The sequence below is a fragment of the Schistocerca nitens genome, chromosome 5 (assembly GCF_023898315.1).
Source record: "Schistocerca nitens isolate TAMUIC-IGC-003100 chromosome 5, iqSchNite1.1, whole genome shotgun sequence".
Classification (NCBI taxonomy): domain Eukaryota; kingdom Metazoa; phylum Arthropoda; class Insecta; order Orthoptera; family Acrididae; genus Schistocerca; species Schistocerca nitens.
The window spans coordinates 650,426,642-650,454,494 of NC_064618.1; the positions used below are offsets into that span (position 1 = coordinate 650,426,642).

General features: G+C 43.4%; 1 protein-coding gene across 1 annotated transcript in view; it reads left to right on the forward strand.

Moving 5' to 3' along the window:
- Nucleotides 1-27,853, forward strand: part of LOC126259588 (uncharacterized) — a 633,492-nt gene that overhangs the window by 256,410 nt on the left and 349,229 nt on the right. Inside the window, exon 2 of the mRNA XM_049956500.1 lies at nt 6,996-7,206. Coding sequence (XP_049812457.1) covers nt 7,176-7,206 — 31 coding nt within the window. The 5' untranslated portion in view covers nt 6,996-7,175. The remainder of the gene's footprint in view (nt 1-6,995; nt 7,207-27,853) is intronic.

Below are 27,853 nucleotides of genomic sequence, written 5' to 3' on the forward strand. Positions count from 1 at the left end.
TTTTTATGAGACAAATGACCAAAAGAGTGTAGTTTTTTATGGAAAACGTAGCGGTACTGCCATAATCAGTATTTATTTGAATATAAAAGTTGCACACTACAATAATATGAGCATATATAAAGAATGGACCAACCATATTAACTTGACTAGAAGCTGAGTTCTATGAAATTTGAAATTGAGCCAAAACTGAGACAGCAAAATGGATCGATATAGAAGCAGGAACTGAAAATACAAGATAGAAAGCTGTTTTTCAGAAATTTACCACTGGGCTGTTTCCCACACACAAAACGTCAAAAAGACCCAAACCATTTCTATTGAGGATAAGCACAGGGTACATAATGAGACTATAGGCACGAATAAAGGATATAAAACCTTTCTAACTCCTCATTGTTCATCATGTGGTTCAGTAGGGCAACATTAAGTAAACATACGAAGAGGAAACACATTAAATAAGAATTGGACTCTATTGGAAATAGCTTTAATGAACACAATGCACGTGGCTTTTGTAGTAAGTTCAGAGTAAAAATCAGCTGATACGCACAGAAGAATATGTGCACTAGAAAGTTGAACTGTAAATATATTTTGCCGGCCGCTGTGGCCGAGCGGTTCTAGACACTCCAGTCCGGAACCGCGCTGCTGCTCCGGTCGTAGATTCGAATCCTGCCTCGGGCATGGATGTGTGATGTCGCTAGGATTAAGTAGTTCTAAGTCAGGGGGACTGATGACCTCAGATGTTAAGTCCCATAGTTCTTAGAGCCATTTGAACCATTTTATGCCGGCCGGTGTGGCCGAGCGGTTCTAGGCGCTTCAGTCTGGAACCGCGCGACCGCTACAATCGCAGGTTCGAGTCCTGCCTCGGGAATGGATATGTGTGGTGTCCGTAGGTTATTTAGTTTCAAGTAGTTATAAGTTCTTTGGGACTGATGACCTCAGATGTTAAGTCCCACAGTGCTCAGAGCTATTTGAACCATTTGGTAAACACATTTTGACATATCACGACAATTTGTAAGCAAATAGTTCCGATGTTTCTTTGAGCTACTCAGTTGTCCAGAATCACTTTTAGATTTCCCAGAGAGACATACACACCCATAATCTCAATCACCCAACAACAATAGCTTCTACACGCACATCCTTCGGCCAACGAACAAAACGACGCCTAGGGAAGACGGCATTATTGCGGCGTCATTGAATCACATATGGAAAAACCCACTGAAGTATCTTAAGCAAATCAGTACTGATAATTGGTACGCAAAAAATCTCCTGAAGACTGGAAGGGCGCACTCATCCACCCACACCGAAAGTTGGGTGGCCGGACAGACGTATCTACAGAGGTATCTCCGGCCTTCAGGTATATCCCTAGCAAGGTAACTTCAAAGAACACCAGTACAGATTGAACATAATACCAGTGAATATCAGGCGGGCTTTCAACCAGAGCATTTAATGGAATATTGAACTATAAGGCAACTCGCAACAGAACAGCAAGGAGGCATAAGACAAGATTCACCGAAATTCTCTTTTGGAAAACCCAAGGCAGGGACCAGCCCCAGAGACAGTAAACTTCATCAAGGGAACATTGGCACCAAGTCCACAGGAAAATTAATGACGGAAGTAGCGGAGCCTTTTCAAATTAAAACCGCTGTTCGCCAAGGAGACATAATGTTGCCATTCTTCTTCAATCCCATCATAGATATTTTTGTTAGGAAACTGGAAAAATAGCTAGAAAACCAAAATCACTGGAAGATTACCCAATGTGGAGGAAGAAAAAGTGACAGTAAGATGTTTGGCTCAACTTTCACTAATGGTTTAGGATGGTAGCGGACAGTGAAATCGCAACAGTCAAACGCATATAAATTCTCATCGAACGCAGTGAAAATCTGACCCAGAAATCTCTTTTGAAGACACTTCATTCATCTACTCTAAATTTATCATTTGTAAATGAAACACTACGGAATACGAACATATAAACAGTGTTTGACACTTCGGATGTGTCAGTTAGATCATAGAATGAAGAGTGTTGGAAAGTAAGCACTTGACTGCCATCACTGAAACTCAAAAGAAACAGAGTAATGGTAAAGCAAATGGGAAACTGTCAGAACTGAAGGCAGACATTACAGATGTTCAAGGGGTTCCAACAATGAGGCTTACACACCATATTATGACATATGTAGGTTAATTAAGTAACAGAGAATTGACCTAAAAAGTTACAAAGGATCTCAAAGTATGGTGTATTCTAAAATATTCTGCCTCACCTGCATCCTTGCGAATGCTTGTTTGCTTTTGATTCAACGGGGACGAGGAAATAAAAGATTCATTCTTATTGAAGTAAAGAATAATTTTCCTTTGAAATAAGAACAAATCTGTTGGCAAATGCATATAATTTCACGCATTGAAAATAGGAATATGCAGCTATATAACATGTAATACTGTGTAGCACCACACCATGTATCGTAATATCCTTGGATATTACTTAGCATGCCGTCCACAAGCAGATAATGTTGCTGCTCGAGGCCGTTGTACGCTCTGACTGCGGCGCACCGGACTTAATTTAGTGGGCTAGGGGGCTTCCAGCAACAAGTTTCAACAGCTCTCAAGCATGGTCGGTACTGTTATATATTAGCAGACAACGCGCGCTATTCCGTTTGGTTCATTCGTGCCTTCTTAAAAAAAAGTGTGCTCTAGTTGGGAGGGCTGTTTTAGTCAATTATTGTCTCAGGACACGAACTCATTGCCGAAACGTTGATTGCATGGGTAGACAGAAGGTTGGAGAGTATGTCTAGAAACCGTAAAGACTTAAAATTACGTTCTATAGCGACGAAAGGCGTCTAACATCTGTACATGACAACGGAACAAAGCGTGATTGCCCTGCTCCCTGTATTATCCTTTGGGACTGCGTGCCAGAGACATGGATTGTTACCTGGCCGCCTCAACACCCCATTTCGACGATCGCCTGGCGTTAGACAAATCCTGAACTCATCGGTAAAGAGAACCCAACACCATAAATCCAGGTTCCATCACGATTTGCCTTTGTTCACCATGGTGTTGGGGTGGGTGATGGAGTTGTTCTGTTGATCTTAACAGACTCTTGGATCCTTAGATGGCGATTGTCTTGCTGTAGCGGCGTCCAGGTACATCATCCTCTTTCGTTCCTGCCATTAAGTCCCACTGGGCAGTGTGCTATGTGTGCTGATCTGCGAGGCTTGAGACAATGGGTCGGTCTGACGAGGAATATTCGATTATCATCGATATTCAGAAAATCTCGACGGTGGGACTTGATGATCGGTTGTTATAGTATCGACAGTGATGTGTTTGAAACATCATAATGTAGATATTAAAGATTTTGATATTGGAGAGAAAACTACGCTGCACATTACTACTTTCATTCCTTTTTTTTTATTTTGAGCTCTTACTTGACAGAGTTCTGTTGAGTGACATACTTGATACACTGCGCTGGATCGCATTCCAGCGTAAAGAGTTGTTATAACAATAATCTGATGGAGATTTTTGCTTGAAAATTTGTTATGTCTTTTCAAAAGTTTACGGTTTGATGTTATATGGATCATGCAACCAAAAAGTAAGAATAAAAATTCAAATATCGAAGAAATTTAAAAACTTTATTGTACGTTTTTAAAAATTGTAACTTTTTATTTTTTCATGTAAATGGCTAAAAATTTAATTCAGTTTCTCAAAATATAGTGCCACAAGATAAAAGTAGTCTATTACATAACTATCCGAAAAAGATATTTGTTCTGGAAAGTAAAATGAAGGAATATCGTGAAAAAGTGAGAACTCTGTTTTTATGAGAATAAGCAATGTTTTTACTGCTTAAACACAATGTTCATACAATTTTTATGATAAAATGTAAGAAAAATGTTCATAATAACAAAATGAAGGAATTTCAATCAAATTAATATATCTTTAAAAGGCACATTCGTCGCGGATAACGATTATCGTCAACTTCAAGCAATTGCCCACACTTTCTTGGAGCTTGCGTATTATTCCCTGTCTAATTATTTGACGATATGTTAGCAATCGTATAGAAAAATTAGACATTGTAAAATACTTTATCTTTCTGTTTGATGCCAAAATACGCTTGGAACAGAATGCATTTACTTTCACACTCTCCACCTTACTTGACACACAGCGTTGTAGGCAACCCCAGCCGCATGTGGTCGGTTTCCGTAGACAGACTGACGCTTGCAGTGTAATGCCACTGGCTTTACAGGGTTACTGGTACTATCGAACTCACAACAGATGATGCCGTAGACTCGAGTACATACTGAAAATTGACGATAAGTGGACATGGGATATGCTGCAGCCCAGTGTGTCAAAGGATTAAAGAAATCTCTTTCTGAATAGGTCTCGTGAGCAAACCAGCGCAATAAATTTATGACTCATGAAATGTGGCGATGACGGGGAAAAAGGTGTAGGTAGGTGTTTTTAAGAAGCCTATTCCACACACATGGTGCATTGGTGTGGAAGTATTCTCATTATCAGTTCAGCCGCAAAGGCAAGCGGGGTAGCTATCGTAACGAAATATTCTGTAAAGAGCCATTTGGAGCCGAGATTTCGGGCATCAAAACAGCAAATAACCTTGTTCAACTTATGAAATGTTTGTGTTATGCAGATATCATTGATCATAAGCGCCATCTCTATGTCCTGATGGCAGAGATTATGACGTTCACAAGCACTGACTAGCTTGGGACGATGCAAGGTATTTGTTTGAGTACAGTTCATTTTTTTCTGTTGTACACGTGTCGTGACGAGGATCTGCGACATGCACATCCTGACGTCATACCTCCTGACATTCTCATACACTCACGTGCCGACTGACCAGCCATGATACAAGGGATCGCTCTGATTAAGCCCATTGTTTGCGCTGTTCAGCTGTCTTTGAGCAAGAAGCACGACATGCACATCCTCGTGTTAGGCATCCTGACATACACGACCACTGGCTGGCCAGCCATGATTCAATGAACATATATGACTATACAGGGTGGTTCATTGATAGTGACCGGGCCAGATATCTCACGAAATAAGCATAAAACTAAGAAACTACAAAGAACGAAACTCGTCTAGCTTCAAGGTGGAAACCAGATGGCGCTATGGTTGGCCCGCTGGATGGCGCTGCAATAGGTCAAATGGATATCAACTGCGTTTTTTTATGTAGGAACCCCCATTTTTATTACATGTTCCTGTAGTACGTAAAGAAATATGAATGTTTTAGTTGGACCACTTTTTCGCTTTGTGATAGATGGCGCTGTAATAGTCACAAACGTATAAGTACGTGGTATCATGTAACACTCCGTCACTGCGGACGGTATTTGCTTCGTGATACATTACCCTTATTAAAATGGACCGTTTACCAACAGCGGAAAATGTCGATATTGTGTTGATGTATGGCAATTTTGATCAAAGTGCCCAACGGGCGTGTGCTTTGTATGCTGCTCGGTATCCTGGACGACATCATCCAAGTGTCCGGACCGTTCGCCGGATAGTTACGTTATTTAAGGAAACAGGAAGTGTTCAGCAACATGTGAAATGTCTACCACGACCTGCAAAAAATGATGCCCAAGTAGGTGTTTTAGCTGCTGTGGCGGCTAATCCGCATATCAGTAGCAAATTGCGCGAGAATCGGGAATCTCAAAAAAGTCGGTGTTGAGAATGCTACATCAACATTGATTGCACCCGTACCATATTTCTATGCACCAGGAATTGCATGGCGACGACTTTGAACGTCGTGTACCGTTCTGCCACTGGGCACAAGAGAAAATAAGGGGCGATGGCAGATTTTTTGCACGCGTTCTATTTAGCGACGAAGGGTCATTCATCAACAGCGGTAACGTAAACCGGCATAATATGCACTATTGGAACATCAGCCACCTTGGCGGCTTAATGTATTGTGCGGAATTATGGGAGAAAGGATAATTGGCCCCCATTTTACCGATGGCAATCTAAATGGTGCAGTGTAAGCTGATTTCGTGCGTAATGTTCTACCGAAGTTACTACGAAATGTTTCACTGCACGACAGAATTGCAATGTACTTCCAACATGATGGATATCCGGCACATAGCTCGTGTGTGGTTGAAACGGTATTGAACAGCATATTTCATGACAGGTGGATTGGTCGTCGAAGCACCATGCCATGGCCGCACGTTCACCGGATCTGACGCCCCCGGATTTCTTTCTGTGGGGAAAGTTGAAGGATGGTTGCTATCGTGATCCTCCGACAACGCCTGACAACATGCGTCAGCGCATTGTCAATGCATGTGCGAACATTACGGAAGGCGAACTACTCGCTGTTGAGAGGAATGTCGTTACACATATTGCCAATTGCATGGAGGTTGACGGACATCATTTTCGGCATTTATTGCATTAATGTGGTATTTACAGGTAATCACGCTCTAACAGCTTGCGTTCTCAGAAATGATAAGTTCACAAAGGTACATGTATAAAATTGGAACAACCGAAATAAAATGTTCAAACGTACCTAAGTTCTGTAATTTAATTTAAAAACCTACCTGTTACCAAGTGTTCGTGTAAAATTGTGAGCCATATGTTTGTGACTATTACAGCGCCATCCATCACAGAGTGATAAAAGTGGTCCAACTGAAACATTCATATTTCTTCACGTACTACACGAACACGTAATGGAAAATGGGGGTTCCTATTTTAAAAAACGCAGTTGATATCCTTTTGACCAAAGGCAGCGCTATCTAACGGGCCAACCGTAGCGCCATCTCGTTTCCCCCTTCAAGCTAGACAAGTTTCATTCTTTGTAATTTTTTCGTTTGACGCTTATTTCGTGAGAGATTTGGCCCGGTCACTATCAGTGGACCACCCTGTATACCAATTGTTGGTGCTGTGGAGGTATCGTGGATGAGAGAGGACGACGTGCACATCCTCGCGGCAGACATCTTCATGTACGCGAACACTGACTGGTAGAGCGTGTTACAGGGGATCGGTGTGACCATATGTCCCTTCTTTCCGCTGTGCAGGTGTCGTGGATCAGGAAGCGGGACCTGCACATCCTGACGGCCGGCATACTGACGTACACGAGCGACCAGCGCTTCACCGTCATCCGGCCCGACCGCTCCGACAACTGGACGCTGCAGATCAAGTTCCCGCAGGAGCGTGACTCGGGCATCTACGAGTGCCAGGTGAACACCGAGCCCAAGATGAGCCTCGCCTTCCGTCTCAACGTCGTAGGTGAGTACGCAGGCTACTCTCTGTAGAACTTGGCGGTGCTCCGACAATACCCCAAGCTCAGTCCGATCCACCGCTGCTCTAAGGGTGGATGTACTGGAGCCGAAGATCTCGCACCTATTCACTTGGAGACTGCGACTTACTCCACTTGGAAATTACATCGACTTGGGCGTATTTCGAAGCATTAAGCAGTTCATTTCATGTATCTCTCGCTGCGGGGTGGCGGTTTAATTCTGTCTGTGATCTGATTTCTATAAATTTTAGCAACATAAAGTATAATTGAAAAAATAAAAACAAAAGCGTGCTACTGAATCACTTGAAGACATCTTCTACAGAAAATATATGTAAAATGCTTGCTATATTTTCTTTTCTTTTGAGAAACATACATAAAACATAGTTTATGTAATTGTTGACAGATCGGCCCAGTTTATATAATCTTAGACCAAATTTTGACCACGTACAGTGTATTTTCCGTCGCCTGGTGAATGTCATTTTCTTTTCAGGTGACTGGACATAGTCGACACTGAAGCATGTGTTCAACAGTCTGTTCTTCCGCGCAGTCACACTGGATTTTGTTTTCTTCAATGTATTCCAATTTTACCAGGTTAAACCGTGATCTGCCCACTCCTGCTGTCATCCTCTTCCAGATTGGCCAATTGTCATCATGAGCATGGGTAAAATTCTGAAGCTCTTTTCCAACCAGGAACGTGGGATGTCTCAGCCCACCACAGTTGCAGCCTGGCTTCTTCATCAGTGGTTGTTAGTTTTTCTGATGTTCTGAGGGAACTTTTCCTTCACCTTAGTCACTGTGGGTAGAGTTGTTGCCCATGCATGGGATGCGTGTTTTCCTGCTCCAGTTTTGTTCTTTGCCTGTTTTGCTACTATTTCTCTTCGAACAGGATGTGGTGCAATTTCTTCAAAGTTGTAGAGCCACTCCATTGAGGTTGACTTTGTTACAGTTCTGCAAGTATCGTTTACGGCACTATCCACCTTCTTGGCATGTATTGACTTACACCAAACAGGACAGACATTCTCAGCAGCGGAGTAGCATAATGCCATTGCAGAAGTTCGGATGGTTTCAGCTTGACTGTCCCACTGTGATCCGGCCAGTTTTCTGAGTAGGTTGTTCCTGGTGAAGACTTTTGATTTGAAATTCATTGCCCGCATCTCGTGGTCGTGCGGTAGCGTTCTCGCTTCCCACACCCGGGTTCCCGGGTTCGATTCCCGGCGGGGTCAGGGATTTTCTCTGCCTCGTGATGGCTGGGTGTTGTGTGCTGTCCTTAGGTTAGTTAGGTTTAAGTAGTTCTAAGTTCTAGGGGACTGATGACCATAGATGTTAAGTCCCATAGTGCTCAGAGCCATTTGAACCATTTTTTTGAAATTCATGCATCGTTTTTAGAAGTCAGAGATCTGTGAAATATAATTCGTAGGTATATTCGAGTGTCACAGTGTTCCTATTTAGCCTCTGACGATTCTATCTTTAACGTGATCGTGGTTTCCCTTTTTCTCAGATTGAAAGCACACATTTTGTTTTTGATGGGTTTGGTTTAAGCTGGTTTATTTTGCATTATTTTCACAGATCTTCAATTCTTGCTATGAAAAGAGTCGGAAAATTAAATTAATTTTTTTTTAATTACATAGTTTACGTATTGGTGCTTCAGATCTAAGATAGTACGTCGATCTGTAGGCTTAAGAAACAGAAAATATTAAGTCGGAAGCAGTCTGCGAAATAACTCTATAGTATCGGCTATCGTTCTTTCGATGTTAAGTGCTTTGCATTCAGAATGCGTGCAGCGTCTATCAGCAAGTTCCATGAAATTTCGTGGGTACTGTCGGATGCCAGTAACTTCCTTCCACGACATTTCGGCGATCAGTCTTTTACTTGTATTCTGGGACAGCCGGCCGCTGTGGCCGAGCGGTTCTCGGCGCCTGAGTCCGGAACCACACGACTGCTACGGTCCCTGGTTCGAATCCTGCCTCGGGCATGGATGTGTGTGATGTCTTTAGGTTAGTTAGATTTCAGTAGATTCTAAGTCTAGGGGGCTGATGACCTCAGATTTTAAGTCCCATAGTGCTTAGAGCCACTTGAACCAAGAGCCATTCTGGGAAAGTATTCTGAGCCCAATCAAGGCATGTGTGGTGTAAGCAGTTGTCACTGCACATGTGTTGCCTGGGCGCATGCTTTTCCGCTTCCAATCTGTACGCTGCTGAGATCGGCTTCCGTGATGCGAACTCGCCAAATCGTCTTCACACAGTAAAATCATAGAACGGTGCTGGGTGCACAGAGCAGCATTCCATACAGAACTGCACGCGGCTGTCTCGATTGATAAGGGCCTCATAGAGTAATATTTTCACTGATTCATTGACAGTACAGCAGGAGCGTATGCGCACAAGCAACACATGCGCAGTGACAACTTGTACATCTACTTATTTATTTATTATAGCTTCATATCTGTAATTTAATCTCAGGCTATATTCATTCTTACGTAAGTTAATCTACAGCTGTTTATTTTCTGGGTTCTCCATGCAATCACCAGTAAACCGTTAAACTGGAGAGCTCTGCATATTTTCGCCAGTATATACCTGAAGATTACCAGAACTTCTGCTCCGAAATATCGCGTTAATAAATTACTGACATCCTGCAGAATGCTATAAATTTAATGTAACACTCTTTTCGACCAGCGGAGTTTTACATTTCACATCTTTCAGCCTCATAGAATGACGCTATGACTGTGGCGAGTAATGTAGTTGCTGCATATTTTCTGTCGTTGTTGAAAAACTTCTATTACTGTTTTGGAAGGAAAGGTTAGAAAAGCTATACAAGAAACTTGAAAATGAAAACAGCAAGACATCTTGTCGCTCAGCACACTTTTCCTCTGCTGTCTTACTATTCTGTTGGGTAGAGTGCGATTGTCGATTCACCTAGTTAGAGAGGGTCGTCTGATCCTTTGTCATCCAGTCAGACCAGCTACAGTTGAGCTCGTTTCCCTTGTTGGTCATGAATTTGTCTTTACCTGCCTCTCGCATAATTCTTTCTTGCGCAACGAAATAAACTGACTTTTCCTTGCAGCATGGTCCAGTAGGCGTGACGTTAGGAAGAACTCCACTTGCAGCTGCTGAAACTGTTTTTCGTTAAAACACTACCGGTTTCGTGACTTTAAGTTGCATCATGAGATGAAAAAGTTAAAAGATCAAGGGATACTCATCGCTCCTAGTCAAAACTTACTATTCAGAGAATACTGTCAACACCATGGAGATATTCTCTGAATAGTAAGTTTTGACTAGGGGCGATGGGTGTGCCTATGATCTTTCAACGTTTTTCTCCTGATGATGCGGCTTAAAGCCGCGAAACCAGTCATGTTTTAATAAACAAAAGTTTTATCAGTTGTATGTGGAGTTCTTCGTGACGTCATGCCTTTCGACAGCTGCGGTTGCCTGGAATATTAAATAGTTTGTGTCCAGTGGGGACCTAGTGGTTTCTTTATGGAAATTCCGTTTATCATGAAATATTGCATATGACTAATTTAGCTAACCCACAAACTATATGCTTTGTGTAATTTATCGTGGCAAACTTCAAGCCAATTATCTTGCCGATTCACGATCGCAAATAGACTACAGTCTCGCATCTACGAATCAGCTGCAGCATGGGTTATGGAACCCTTGAGCAAGTATCAGATGACAACACAGCGAGGGAAAAGGCTTAGTTAGTGATCTGGTGATAGTCTGATGGGAAAGTGAAATGAAGCTGCGTAGTTGTTTGAATGTGTACTCAAAACACTGGAAGGAATTGATATTGACTCGAAAAATTTCTGTAATGAAATAAATGTTGATATTAACTCTATAAATTTCTATAATGAAATAAGTGAATATCGGGGTAACTCACTAGATTTCGTAGGTCAGTAGTCGGGATCCACCTAGTACACAGTTCACCGTCTGATATACACTCCTGGAAATTGAAATAAGAACACCGTGAATTCATTGTCCCAGGAAGGGGAAACTTTATTGACACATTCCTGGGGTCAGATACACCACATGATCACACTGACAGAACCACAGGCACATAGACACAGGCAACAGAGCATGCACAATGTCGGCACTAGTACAGTGTATATCCACCTTTCGTAGCAATGCAGGCTGCTATTCTCCCATGGAGACGATCGTAGAGATGCTGGATGTAGTCCTGTGGAACGGCTTGCCATGCCATTTCCACCTGGCGCCTCAGTTGGACCAGCGTTCGTGCTGGACGTGCAGACCGCGTGAGACGACGCTTCATCCAGTCCCAAACATGCTCAATGGGGGAGAGATCCGGAGGTCTTGCTGGCCAGGGTAGTTGACTTACACCTTCTAGAGCACGTTGGGTGGCACGGGATACATGCGGACGTGCATTGTCCTGTTGGAACAGCAAGTTCCCTTGCCGGTCTAGGAATGGTAGAACGATGGGTTCGATGACGGTTTGGATGTACCGTGCACTATTCAGTGTCCCCTCGACGATCACCAGTGGTGTACGGCCAGTGTAGGAGATCGCTCCCCACACCATGATGCCGGGTGTTGGCCCTGTGTGCCTCGGTCGTATGCAGTCCTGATTGTGGCGCTCACCTGTACGGCGCCAAACACGCATACGACCATCATTGGCACCAAGGCAGAAGCGACTCTCATCGCTGAAGACGACACGTCTCCATTCGTCCCTCCATTCACGCCTGTCGCGACACCACTGGAGGCGGGCTGCACGATGTTGGGGCGTGAGCGGAAGACGGCCTAACGGTGTGCGAGACCGTAGCCCAGCTTCATGGAGACGGTTGCGAATGGTCCTCGCCGATACCCCAGGAGCAACAGTGTCCCTAATTTGCTGGGAAGTGGCGGTGCGGTCCCCTACGGCACTGCGTAGGATCCTACGGTCTTGGCGTGCATCCGTGTGTCGCTGCGGTCCGGTCCCAGGTCGACGGGCACGTGCACCTTCCGCCGACCACTGGCGACAACATCGATGTACTGTGGAGACCTCACGCCCCACGTGTTGAGCAATTCGGCGGTACGTCCACCCGGCCTCCCGCATGCCCACTATACGCCCTCGCTCAAAGTCCGTCAACTGCACATACGGTTCACGTCCACGCTGTCGCGGCATGCTACCAGTGTTAAAGCCTGCGATGGAGCTCCGTATGCCACGGCAAACTAGCTGACACTGACGGCGGCGGTGCACAAATGCTGCGCAGCTAGCGCCATTCGACGGCCAACACCGCGGTTCCTGGTGTGTCCGCTGTGCCGTGCGTGTGATCATTGCTTGTACAGCCCTCTCGCAGTGTCCGGAGCAAGTATGGTGGGTGTGACACACCGGTGTCAATGTGTTCTTTTTTCCATTTCCAGGAGTGTAGATATGGGAGTTTCTCGTGATAACGTTCTTGAACAGAGGGGGCTGTTTTTAGTTCATTAACCTGCGTATCTATAACTGTTGGTGATAAGAAGCACCTGGATTCCAAGGTTAACTATCTGAAGTATGTAAAGATAGCGCCCTCCCAGTAAATAAAACGCGAGAATGTTAAACAATCACGTCTTGTGCTTCTCTCTTTGTGCTACCACGCAAAATGTTAAAGTGGATTCGGCGCCCAGTTGAAGACAATCTCGGGGTCAGACTCTCTGGAATATACGAGGCTGCCTATGAATGCGAAAGCGACAACGGTGGTCAGTCCAGTCTGTCCTTACCGTTACCGATAGTTTCCAAGCCCAGTCTCTCAGATAAAGAAAAATAATGTTTAATGAAACTAAAATCTGTCCCACGCTTCTATTAGGTCTACAACTCTGCTTCCGCCGTTTTGCAGAAGATATCAGTACCAACAAGTGGCCGTGCACGCGATAGGTCGTAAGTTTCATACAATAAGCTTAGGTATCTGCCGACATAACGCCATAACGCCATAAAAATATTGCTCGATTTGGGGTTGCACTACAAAGTTATTCTCCATTGAATATGTCAACTTAAAAAACTAATTCTCGACGTTTTCGAGAAGTTTTAATTTTCTGCTTTAACATGAAGAAATCTGCGGCTGTGGCTCATAAAATGCTGGATAAGACGCATGGTGAGGCACCGATTGGTGAAACAACGTCCTGATAATTTTGCAACGCTTCAAGAACGGTGATTTTGACTGCGAGTACCAGCATTGTGTTGGAAAAGAAAAGGTTTTCGATGCTATTGAAACCGATGAAATTAATCATAGGGGATAGTTATCAACAGCACGTGATGCATTTGGGCTGAGCACTGAAAGACGAATAGCTTCTATAGAGCGATTGACATGAGAAAGTGATTTTGTAGCGTGACAAAACTGGTCAAAACATACACTCCTGGAAATGGAAAAAAGAACACATGACACCGGTGTGTCAGACCCACCACACTTGCTCCGGACACTGCGAGAGGGCTGTACAAGCAATGATCACACGCACGGCACAGCGGACACACCAGGAAGCGCGGTGTTGGCCGTCGAATGGCGCTAGCTGCGCAGCACTTGTGCACCGCCGCCGTCAGTGTCAGCCAGTTTGCCGTGGCATACGGAGCTCCATCGCAGTCTTTAACACTGGTAGCATGCCGCGACAGCGTGGACGTGAACCGTATGTGCAGTTGACGGACTTTGAGCGAGGGCGTATAGTGGGCATGCGGGAGGCCGGGTGGACGTACCGCCGAATTGCTCAACACGTGGGGCGTGAGGTCTCCACAGTACATCGATGTTGTCGCCAGTGGTCGGCGGAAGGTGCACGTGCCCGTCGACCTGGGACCGGACCGCAGCGACGCACGGATGCACGCCAAGACCGTAGGATTCTACGCAGTGCCGTAGGGGACCGCACCGCCACTTCCCAGCAAATTAGGGACACTGTTGCTCCTGGGGTATCGGCGAGGACCATTCGCAACCGTCTCCATGAAGCTGGGCTACGGTCCCGCACACCGTTAGGCCGTCTTCCGCTCACGCCCCAACATCGTGCAGCCCGCCTCCAGTGGTGTCGCGACAGGCGTGAATGGAGGGACGAATGGAGACGTGTCGTCTTCAGCGATGAGAGTCGCTTCTGCCTTGGTGCCAATGATGGTCGTATGCGTGTTTGGCGCCGTGCAGGTGAGCGCCACAATCAGGACTGCATACGACCGAGGCACGCAGGGTCAACACCCAGCATCATGGTGTGGGGAGCGATCTCCTACACTGGCCGTACACCACTGGTGATCGTCGAGGGGACACTGAATAGTGCACGGTACATCCAGACCGTCATCGAACCCATCGTTCTACCATTCCTAGACCGGCAAGGGAACTTGCTGTTCCAACAGGACAATGCACGTCCGCATGTATCCCGTGCCACCCAACGTGCTCTAGATGGTGTAAGTCAACTACCCTGGCCAGCAAGACCTCCGGATCTGTCCCCCATTGAGCATGTTTGGGACTGGATAAAGCGTCGTCTCACGCGGTCTGCACGTCCAGCACGAACGCTGGTCCAACTGAGGCGCCAGGTGGAAATGGCATGGCAAGCCGTTCCACAGGACTACATCCAGCATCTCTACGATCGTCTCCATGGGAGAATAGCAGCCTGCATTGCTGCGAAAGGTGGATATACACTGTACTAGTGCCGACATTGTGCATGCTGTGTTGCCTGTGTCTATGTGCCTGTGGTTCTGTCAGTGTGATCATGTGATGTATCTGACCCCAGGAATGTGTCAATAAAGTTTCCCCTTCCTGGGACAATGAATTCACGGTGTTCTTATTTCAATTTCCAGGAGTGTATATGTAAACGTTGTACTTAGAAATCCAGCCCCTTCCGTCGTATTTTCCAGACGTTTCTCCCTTTATCTACAAACTTCTCGATCAATGACAAACGGCCTGGCTGAACAGCGCTTCCGGTCATATGAACGATTGCAAAATAGGTTCGCTCCATAGATGACAGTATGGACCAAAAGGAGAAAATAAAATCTTGTATACGTGGGTTCTAAAATGCAGAGCTGTGAGCACTTGTTTATCTTCACCAATGTGAAACACATCTCTTTTGCTTTACAAGTGCTCATAGCTTTGGAAGTATGAATTTGGGAGCCGATGTTTAGTACAAAATTTTTTATTGTTTTAGTCCATACAACCAACTCTGACGGTTGGCTAACGAAAAGTCTCACCAACAACAGTAGCGGTACATATAGTGAACTGTCGGAAGCATCAAAACGATAACTTTCGGTATGGTCGTTTGCGGACCATTGTCCCTTAACTCAAATCTATACGTTTCCATTCTTTATCGTCTCTCAAAGTTTGTGACATCATAACGGAATCACTTTATATGCACATAACTATAAGAATCTCAAGTCGGTTAAAAATGATCGAATATCTAGTTTCGAGTAAGTTCTTACTACACGCTTCTACAGAATAAATACTTTTCCGACTTCAGCTACATTTCCCTAGAAGATTGCGGTGTAACATCGCAGATAGAAAATTATGTGTAATAATTCGGGAATAGCATTTACATTCAGTGTAAAGAGAGAGATTTACTACCGTAAGCAGACAGAAAAGGGCTTTTTCCTTAACGTACACAAATGCTCATGCCACCTCAGTTTACATTCCATCTTCACATTTTTATTAGTCAAAAAATGGCCTGATATTAATTTTGTGAGGCTGAGGACAAAGATGTTTGCAGTTATATAGCTGTAAAACTTCCACCGTTCGTCTGGCTGCGTCTGGTATGGATACGTTTGAGTCATTTCCCACTATCAGAGAACATCACAGTTCTACAAGAGCCCTCTATCATCAGTGTCTTTTACACTCGTTGCTCTAAGGCTCTAACCTTTCCATTCGATATCCCTTTGGATTGCCGCAAGGGGTCCTGCAAATCGCCTCGGACCTCCTGTCACAGACAATGCCACTCCAATCCATCAACCGCGGCGTACACTATATATGACGTCCCATTATACGAGCTAGGACATGAAGTCTGGAGGAACGACGAGTAAATTCTATGTTTTGCGCTCCCATTGAACGTTGAGGCTTCGATTATTCTGATTCATACTTCTTGTTGACTTAGACATTGTTGCCCACACATGACTATCGTCACTAGACGATCGTGAGAAAAAAAAAAGGCTTCAGTAATAATTTCGCTTTGCGTAATAAAAGGCAACTATCTTTCATTGTGGATGACTACAATATAGTGCCTACACCAATAAGCAAAACTCCTTGTGAATATGTAGAGCACATCACATGGTTTAAAGAGACAGAGCTTATGTGTCATCGGAGTTTTTCTTGGCGACAAGACCGGATAAAATCTTCTCGGTTTTCAAGCCGCGTCAATTGCAGTAAAATTATCGAACTTTAGATGGCTATTTATTGGAGTTGACGCGGCTTGAAAACCTAGAATATCTTATCCTTGCAGAGGTTAAATTAAGAAGAGATATTAAATAAGAGGAAAAGAAAATGTATGTTAGAATTTGTCTTGTTGGAAGGCTTTTGGGCAGGCCGGTGTGGCCGTGCGGTTCTAGGCGCTTCAGTCCGGAACCGCGTGACCGCTACGGTCGCAGATTCGAATCCTGCCTCGGGCATGGATGTGTGTGATGTCCTTATGTTAGTTAGGTTTAAGTAGTTCTATGTTCTAGGGGACTGATGACCACAGATGTTAAGCCCCATAGTGCTCAGAGCCATTTGAACCATTTTTGAAGGCTTTTGGGGGATATATATATGACGTTTGCGAGGGAAGTTGCATACACGATAGTAGAACAGTCAGTTATAAATTACTGTTGCTGCTTCTGGCATGGCTGCAGACATGAAAAAAATTGAGAGACATTCTTCTAGGGTCGCAAAAGGTCATTACAGGTCATATGAAAATATAAATAAAAATTTTTAGGGTAAGCAATTTTTACATGGTTACATGCAGATCACTTACCGATTTTTTTCTATGCAGATGATTGATTATTTCTATTCAAGAATTCTTCTGTTGTTGAGAAGGGGCTGATTAGGAGAAAAATTTTGAATCTTTATATGGGAAAACACAGATGTCATGTGTCAGACATTTTATTTTCATGGGTAGAGTATCCAAGAGTTTTATAGCTGCCTAAAACACCACTGTCTATGCCAAAGTTAGATTCCTTTGAGGGGAATGCACATATTTTTTTCCTTTCAGTGCCGTACCTGTGAATTTCTCTGCTGGTCTCAAACTCTGATGGATTGTTCATGACAAATTTCATAATGCAAATCTAAGTGTGTGAACCCGACACACCAATCAAGTTACTTTATTTTGGACAATGAATAATTTTTTTCGTAAAAGTCCTAAATGAGAAGCTACATCTGAATATTATTTCATAAGATATCAGTGAATGGCAATATGCAAAACGTGTTAACGTAACTGTGTTCAGTATCCCTAAAATTGTAAATTTTTCTTATGCGAAAATTAGCCGATCTTACATGTTTTAGCTGATAAACTATATAGTTTTTCAGTTTCAATTTCTATCAATTTGCACACCTAAGAATTCTTGTTCGTATACCAGGTTAATAGGAAGTGGGATAGCTTTCACAGTACAAAATTGGATGTGTTCTATTATTTCTTTTTCAAAAGTTTATGGGTAGCTCATTTGTGCAAAATCACTTAATAACGACAGGAAGAACTTCGTTTACTTCTTTTTTTTTTTAATATTTCGTGTCTCGGCTTCAAACAATGCTTGTTTCATAGTTCAACAACATAAACTTGAACAGGGATCGAAACTTGCCTGGCTCATCTTTCTTCATATCCGAATGATGTATGTTACCCGTGCACCCTAAGGTAACTTTGTGCTATAATTCTTAAATAATAACTAAATTATATATGTGCTGAACGACACATTCCATAAATATCTAACTTATCGAATATGCTGATGCAACCGACACAATCAAATGTCTTTCCTAAGGCACACAAGATTCTTACTGATTATATCTGATCGTTAAAAGATTTTTTTCATGTACTCAGTAAATGGATAGAAATTGTCTCAGGAGAATAGCCATTTTGAAATCCAAATTGTGCCTTCCTAGGTATAACACTGTTACCCAAGTAAGTGACAAGCCTGGGGTACATTCCTCTCAGGGAACCGGTATTTGAAGAAGATTATGCTAGAAACTTTCCGCCAGAATCGTTTATCCAACGTGCAGGTCAAGTTTACCTCCTGAAACGCACAGACAGTAGCTAATACTAGGTCGATGTATCCTCTACCAAGGACAGTACAGAGTTCGTGAACTGTATAAGGTGAAACAGATGCACGTTCCCTCGGCTCACGCTCACACGTTACTTCCCATCAGGTCTAACAAAGTGAGTTGCGCTGTATTTATTTTTATTTCGTCCCATTGGCTTGGATACTTATTCGGTACCATTGGTGATATTGTGGTTTCCACCAGCCTCGGTTACACTAGGGCGGGAGGGACCAGACAGAGGTATCTGTTCCGGGCAGCAATTTCTGTGGTGTCAAATACACATTCTTGAAGACACAACTTGTTTAACAAAGGGCCTAGCATCCAGCACACGTTGGTCTATCGATTATTCATGATTTTTAAACGCATTTTTGAACACATTCTGAATTTATTTCTGAACGAATCGTAAGGATTTTTGAATGCGTGCATATTGTACGTGATGTGTTTGCCAGGGGAATCCCCGTCGCATCAAGAAATAAAGAGCTTTCCTGCAGACGAAAGGGGACAGGCCTATAAAAGCTGAGCCGAATAAAACCGATCGCTTGAATAACAATATCTGTTTGTTTATGTGGTTGACTGTGTTTGCGAATGATAAGTGTTGTTATAATTATTAGAGAAAAACATAGATTCAGATTGCCAGTGTGGAAATAAGCGACTAACAAGAATAACAGACAAGGAAGATTACGTATTATCCTCTCAGTGAATCCAGGAAAATGAAATTTTGTTAGAAAATTTTTGCGACATCGCTACACTACTAAGGACCAGCTGTCCAGTCCCCGGTTAGCAGCCAGTTAAGATCTATTCTTGCAATGGGGACGGAAAAGTGTTGTTAGAATACGTAATAACGCCTAACTGGATAATAAACGCGGGATAACTATGTAAGTAGGCTGTTTAGGTTCTTATATTGGTAACACCACGTAGCGGTCTGTATGAAAATCACTGGCTGTGCTGTGTGCAGTCTGTGGCTAGTTTGCATTGTTGTCTGCCATTGTAGTGTTGGGCAGCGGCAGCTGGATGTTAACAGCGCGTAGCGTTGCGCAGTTGGAGGTGAGCCGCCAGCAGTGGTGGATATGGGGAGAGAAATGGCGGAGTTTTGATATTTGTAAGAATGGATGTTATGAACTCCTATATATATTATGACTTTTGATGACTATTAAGGTAAATACATTGTTTGTTCTCTATCAAAATCTTTCATTTGCTAACGATGCCTATCAGTAGTTAGTGCCTTCCGTAGTTTGAATCTTTCATTTAGCTGGCAGTAGTGGCGCTCGCTGTATTGCAGTAGTTCGAGTAACGAAGGTAAGTGATTTGTGAAAGGTATAGGTCAATGTTATAGTCAGGGCCATTCTTTTGTAGGGATTTTTGAAAATCAGATTGCGTTGCGCTAAAAATATTGCGTGTCAGTTTAAGCCCAGTCACGTATATAAATGTTCAAAAGGGGACGTTTCAACTAAACCAGTGATTCAGGAAGGGTTGGCGAAGTTAACCGGAGTGTTAAGAATAGTTACAGAATTCGTGATGTCAAGATTGTTTGTTAGAGCGAGGAAGGAGAAGAGACAGGAACATACCACAAACTATTTGGAAGAATATGACGATTCCAAATTATAAAAATTTCTTATTTCTACCAGTTTTCGATCTCATGCTTGAGAAACTGGAGCGTATGAATGCAATGTGAAACTTTTTCCTAACATAAAAAGTTTGCTTGTAAACGGCCTACTAGGTACTTGACATTGATACTTTGTGAATTATATTCTGTCATCTTATTTAAGTAAATGAGATAGATAAAAATGACCACTTGTGACAAAACAGTCTCGCTTATTTGGAGAGTTTTACAATTATTGAGAAAGGCCTATTTCGTTTTATCTAGTGGACAATGACAAAATAGACGTAATCAAATCGAGAAACCACACCAGTCTTGGATACTATACGTATTAACAGTTGTTTCAGTATCAGACAGCGACATTTTCATTTTTCATGTATCAAAACGTTTGACGAACTTTGATGAGGTAATAGACTCTTTCGCAGAAAGGAAAGCACGCCGTGTAAAGCTGTAGCAAGATCTGACAGAAAAAGAAATGCTGGGAGCTAAGGATTGAAGAAATGTGTACTGTCTTGTTTGTCTCTTGTCTTTATAGGTTTTAATTTTTCCTATATTTAATTTTATGTCACACAAAGGAAAAAAGAATGTGAGCTAATGGGCATTAAGGAGCACAAATTTCTGAAGAACTCTTGTTCTCCCGGTCACAAATAATCCCACCCAGCATCAATTATGAGATTTTAAGGGATGCAGGATATCAAACCGGCCGACTGGGAGTCGGAGAGGCACCACAGGACATTTTAAATAGATGTGGCAGAGCACTTTGTCCCACTTAAGACCAAATAACACGTCTTATGTTCCCTCGAACATATGTGTTCAAATGGTTCAAATGGCTCTGAGCACTATGGGACTCAACTGCTGAGGTCATTAGTCCCCTAGAACTTAGAACTAGTTAAACCTAACTAACCTAAGGACATCACAAACATCCATGCCCGAGGCAGGATTCGAACCTGCGACCGTAGCGGTCTCACGGTTCCAGACTGCAACGCCTTTAACCGCACGGCCACTTCGGCCGGCAACATATGTGCTAAATATTAAACTCTTCGAAAAGAAGTGCGCTACAAAATCAAAATAATTTTGAAAAATCTTTATTAATTTTTATTTTTGACGTCCTATCTCAACGCTCGAGCGGGAGGAGGGGGAAGTTAAGGGTGGGGGGGGGGGTAGACGCCACTATCAAGTTTTTGCCCTGGTTCAGAAATATTGTAGATCTGGGACTGGTCTCCACTCAGAAGGCATGTTCGATACAGCACAACGAGCTATTGTATCACAGCTAACCTTCTTCGTGTTGGTGTTATTACTCTTCTGGACCAAGAAATGACTTTATAGCAATCAGTAGGATTCCCGCAAGTACAGATCATGTGAAACCTAGTTCGCTTAGTTTATTTCTTCCAATAAAGGCGTCTCGAACGCTGAACGACTGCCTGATTTGTCTCTTACATTATTTACATTTTTGGGCAACAGTCTTCATCATGTCCTGCGATTGAGACAGAACGTAGCGTAAGATAGGTTCATTACCAGTCAACGATTGTACAGAGAAAAATAAAAATAAAGAAAAACCCATTCAAGAAATTTAGAGATTACGTCAACAGCTCAGTGTGAGTTATAATAAAAGTTCAAATGTTCAAATGTGTGTGAAATCTTATGGGACATAACTGCTAAGGTCATCAGTCCCTAAGCTTATACACTACTTAACCGAAATTATCCTAAGGACAAACACACACACCCATGCCCGAGGGAGGACTCAAACCTCCGCCGGGACCAGCCGCACAGTCCATGACTGCAGCTCCTTGGACCGCTCGGCATAATAAAAGTAATGTCGAAGAGGATGTTAGCTGCTAACTGGGTTCTGAGGTTTACAGGCTTAATGGAAAGGTACAGATTCCAGTTGGGGAGAGAAGGGAGTTATGGTACAAGATGAAAAAAGAAGCGGTCGGTTAATACGACATATTCAGAAGCACCAAGGAATCATAACTTCGGTTAATGAAGAGAAGTGGCGGGGGAGGAGGGTTAAATTATTTAACGAGGCCAAGGCTTGGTTTACTACACTAAACAAGTTCTAACTGATGGTTTCAGTAGTTATGTGAAGATGAAGAGGCTTCAATCACTGTATAGACTAGCATGAAAGCTGCAACGAACTACTCTTCAAACTTCAGACCACAGCAACAGCAGCAACAACAAAATAAATAATCAATCGAAAACATGTAAATGGTAAGCACGTAGCAGACATGTAGATCCTTTATATGCCAAATGTTACCTTCAGATGATATGTTCAGCATCGTAATGTGAATACCATCTACAAAAGCTGTCATCAGAACCAAGGTTCCTTTGAACGAAACACAGCCTCGTCAGGAGTGGCTATTTGAAGTGGTATGCTGTTGCATTCCTCCAACCTCCGAACTGACGCTTATAGAGAGACATATAGCGGTAAGAACTTTTAACATTGTGCAGCCCTGTCAGCAACTGTGATAAATCAACATGAAAAACGTCAGCCTCACTTGAAAATACAAAACCAAGCTTTACCCAGGTTTCAGCAAAAATAATTTGGCTATCTTCAGAAGCGAATGACACTAAACTACTGCATGCCAAAGTTTGACCATGTCAAGTGTACAACTGTAGCACTATAGTAACTAGTCATAATCTAATATTAACTAGTCACAATCTAATGTAGATTATGACTACTTACTACGGTGCTACAGTTTTACACTTGACATGTCCAAACTTTGCCATGCAGTAGTTTAGTGTCACTCGCTTCTGAAGAAGGCCAAATTATTTTTGCGGAAACCTGGGTAGAGCTTGGTTTGTATTTGCAATTGAGGCTGACGTGTTACATGTTCACGTACAACGGTGCAACTTCGCATTTTTCACAAACACTCCAGAAGGCAAAGTAGTGAAAAAGTGGAAGGTAAAAATCCTGTTATGTACTGACTGCAGGTCGAACCCGAGACCTGTGGATCCATAGTCTGACACTTGGCAGGGCCGTACCGGTGGTGAGACTCAATAACACCCAGTCTCCTACTCATGCAGATAGATGGAGCGAAAAGTCACCAAGAGAAAAGAACAATGAAAGACTGTTTACGAATGCAGTAGAAGTGTTCTCCTATCAATCGTTTTGCTATGCTCTGCCTAGGAGGAGGAGCCATTCCGTCAGCCAGCGAATGTGAACGTGCCGGTACGCTGTTGTCAAGCTATCGTTTAGTCCAAGTAGCAGACAGTATAAACGACTACTATCGAAAGATGCCTATCGCTAACAGGGTTTATGTGGAAACAGTGCACTCGGTTCACAAAGCTGCCGGCTACACAATTTGGTTCAAATGGCTCCGAGCACTATGGGACTGAGGTCATCAGTCCCCTAGAACTCAGAACTACTTATACCCAACTAACCTAAGGACATAACAGACATCAATGCCCGAGGCAGGATTCGAACCTGCGACCGTAGCGGTCGCGCGGTTCCAGACTGCAGCGCCGGCTACACAGTTCTCTGATACTGAACCCTGTAGGTCTTGCGACTAATTCGTTAGAGTGTTGTAGAATCTCTCAGGTCGACGAACGAACGCAGAAGAAACTATCCAATTAGGCCGGAGGCTTCCGATTTTTGCGGGATTTTGCTAACTGACGGCTGGAACAAGACACGACGGTGGAGAAAACAAGCAAAAAAGATGAAGGGTGCCGGCCTGTGTGGCCGAGCGGTTCTAGGCGCTTCAGTTTGGAAAGGCGTGACCGCTACGGTCGCAGGTTCGAATCCTGCCTCGGGAATGGATGTGTGTAATGTCCTTACGTTTATTAGGTTTAAGTAGTTCTAAGTTCTAGGGGACTGATGACCTCAGATGTTAAGTCCCATAGTGCTCGGAGCCATCTGAACCGTCTGATGAAGGGTATATGTAGTTTGCCTGCCCCTCCAGCCACCATTTTTGCTGCTCGCTAGGATCAGTTGGTACGATATGCTATTTCGAGAGTAAGCTAATGTGGTTGATCAATGACGTAGCTGGAGATGTTAGTCGTTGCGCCTTACTCAGCTATATTTTTCTCGTCTATGCTGAAACTTCATGTAAACATAAGCTCTGCCTATGGTCATCAGCCTGTGTAGCATAAGCATCTGGTTTGGTAAGACCACTAGATGTAGGCTTCACATATAGACATTGAACCTGAACCGTTCCGATGTGTATATGTACAGACAAACAAATGATCACAATTTCAGAAACAAATGGATGATTTATTTAAGAGAAAGAGCTTCACGAACTGAGCAACTCAGCATAGCGTTGGTCCATTTTTCGCCCTTACGCAAGCAGTTCATCGGCTTGGCCATGCTTGGTAGAGTTGTTGGACGTCCTCCTGAGGTATATCGTGCCAAATTCTGGCGAACTGACGCGTTAATTATCAAAATCCAGAGCTGGTTGGAGGGCCCTGCCCATAATTCTCCTAACGTTCTCAACGGGGTAGAGATCTGGCAATCTTGATCGCCAATGTAGGGTTCGTCAACCATGAAGGCAAGCAGTAAAAGCTGTCTTCATGTGCGGGAAACTATTATCTTGGTGAAACGTTAGCCCAGAATGGCATTTCATGATGAGCAACAAAAGTGGGCGTGGAATATCGTTGAGTTACCGCTGTGCTGTAAGGATGCCGCGGGTGACAGCCAAAGGGGCCCTGCTACGATAAGAAATGGACTGTAGAACATCGCTCCTGGTTGTCAGGCCATATGGTTGGCGGCAGTCAGATTTGTGTCCCATCGCCGTCCAAGGCGTCTCCAGACACGTCTTCGCCGGTCATTGGGGCACACTTGGACGCAGGGCTCATCACTGAAGACAATTCTACCCCAGTCAATGAGATCCCAGGCCGAAGACGTCTCTTGAGACAGTTGTAACATTCCGATTTTATGTATCACGCTCGATCGGGATCTGATTGCAGCCCAAATAATAATTAATTGATGTGACCGTGTACCTAATGGAGCTGGCAATCGGAATGGACTGCTGCGGTGTTGTTACATTCCATTTTGTCCTTCTCAAATGCTGTAATAATGAAGTGTCTGGTAACAAGGAGAACAACAACACAGCTTCACTAATCAAGACCTATATTCGTCTCAAAAACACAAGAAAAAGGAGACAGCCACTGCCTTCGTCATACATATTTAATAACGGCTAATCTCAGCACAGGCTTCCTCGCTATTCATTATCGTCACACGCAAATTCAATCACTGTAATCCAACACTGCAATCCAACACTGCAATCCAAATGATGCCGGCGCGGTAGACGCGAAACCACAAATATCGGCACAAAAATATCACTGATCACTCTCGTAATTATACTTTTTTACTTTCCCGTATTATTCTAACACAAAGGGGTTAAACCGCGGCGATGGCCACTCCCTTTGTCGGTAAAGCTTTGCATTACATCGACAGGCTTCCACACGGCTCGGCCCGCAGCCTGGAACTGACTGACTCACACTCGCTCTCGCAACCCGACACTATCGATTGTTTGCTCTGTCGACCTGTGCCGAGTGCAAATTTATAGTAAGGGCCTACGGACCCCTTACATCCCCGCCCTCGAAAACTTCTTTGGAGCCACAGGCGTAAAAGAATCGGCAAGGGAATTAAACATTGCTGCATTTGAACAAAACACACAGTGTAAATAATTAATGAAATTACAATTCACCAAAATAATCCCTCGACTCCGGTAGTGGGCTGCCTCCACAATAATTTCTACAAAAGGTTATTACATCTCATAATCATGGCATTGTCCAAATTACAATTTTTTTTATCAAGCAGCAATAGTCCTCTATAGTCCAATATTGAATGAAACACACAACATACAATCAAAAATTATTACTTGAACACATGACATATGAATTATTATACAACAAATTAGTTGTTAGAGGTTTTATACCCATTCTCAGGTAATCGTCGATATGAAATATGCAATTCTAATTATAATACATCAGAAAATACAATATAAATAAACATTCCCCTTTTCCAAATGTCCGTTTAACAACTAAATGTCCTAAATATATCTTAGTAGGTTTATTCGGGTCCTTGCAACTCTCACTCTTGACTGGACCTCACCTGGAGTGTCATTCAGTTTTCCGGTCCCTCCACCTCTTCCTCTATAATCAGACGAATGATTAAAATGATTCCTTGGGTCATTACTTCCCCCTCGGTTTTGACCATTAGCTTGATTGTGTTCCTGTGATCGAACAGATTCCAACTGTTCCAGTATTTCCATCAAAGCCCCCCTATCTTTAATTAGGCTCCCGGATACAGTTTCTTGCATTCTCCAGCTCATTCTTCTTTTTATCGCTGATATCATTACATCACTCAGGGGTTGTTCCAAGGTCTTGTTCAATTCCCACAACTGTTCGGCAAACTCTCTCAATGTTCCTCTCCATGTACTAAGTGACTTGCGGTGGAGTAGGTCCTCAATTGCTGCACACTGATGACTTTTTGACCAGTATTTCTTCAAGAATTCTTCTTCAAACTGATCATAACTAGTAGTCCCTTCCTTCTTCCTGACTCCCCAAGTGATGGCCTCACCTTCCATTCTATCTATTGCAAATTGTATCTTGTCTGAGTCTTTAAGATGTGCTGGGAAAACCCCTTTTAGCCATTTCATAAATATCATTGGGTGGAACCCTCCTTTCGGTCTAAATTTCTGCCCTGTATTATTTTGGACGTACCGATTATCACTGCTCATCAAGATAACGACTCTACCTTCCCCAACGGCGCCGGCCGAAGTGGCCGTGTGGTTAAAGGCGCTGCAGTCTGGAACCGCAAGACCGCTACGGTCGCAGGTTCGAATCCTGCCTCGGGCATGGATGTTTGTGATGTCCTTAGGTTAGTTAGGATTAACTAGTTCTAAGTTCTAGGGGACTAATGACCTCAGCAGTTGAGTCCCATAGTGCTCAGAGCCATTTGAACCTTTCCCCAACGGTTAAAGTGGCATTGCTAATTCGTTTATCAATTTCTTCTGTCTTGCTCTCTAATTGCTGCACTCCCTGTTGTAATTGCCTGACCTCCATTGCAACCCTCTTGTTATCCTCTTCTCATTGCACGGCTATAGCATTTCTCAGATTGACAGCCAGTTGGTTTTGCCTATCTCCTATCCCCTTAACTGCATCATTGCACTGTTTCTGCATCTGCGTCACCTCGGCGATTCGATGACTGCAATTTGTTTCCACTTTGTTGATTCTTTCTCCCAATTCGACTTTCGTTTCTTCAATATCGTCTTCCATCTTTTTTGTTAACTTTCCTTCCATCTTCTCCACGTCTCCCTGGACTTGGTCTATGCTCTTCTGTAGCTTCCTCTCTCTCTCTCTCTCGTTGATGTCCATCTTCAGTCGTTCTTCTAATTCCTGTATTCCCTTCTTCAGATTACATTCTATCTTCCTTTCTGATGTTTCCTTAAACGACTTTTCTAAGCTTTCTCTAGTTTCTTGTAAACCCTTATCTAATGATGCGTTAGTTTCTTGTAAACCCTTCTCTAACGATGCGTTAGTTTCTTGTAAATCTTCCTTTAATGATTCTCTGAGACCTTTCTCTAATGATGCGTTATTTTCTTGTAAACTTTTCTCTACTGATTTGTGGAATTTTTCCTCCCTCTCTCTAGCTTCTTGTAAACCTTTCTCTAACGATTCTCGTAAATCTTCCTTTAGTGATGCGTTAGTCTTCTTTATCAAGTCTACCAACATCGACCACCTATCGACATCCTCTGAAACTGGCCTAGCTCTCGTCGATTGTCCCGGTGTCTCCGGATAACTAGTTGAATGTGCTGATGGGCTTCCTAATGACAATCCATAATCACTGATTCCCGAATCATCTCTGTCTTCCTGTCCTATCCCTTTCCTTTCAACTACTGCCTCACAAACCTGCTTATCTTCAGTAGACATGTTTGGTTTATTTTTAATGCACAGGCAACTAATATAA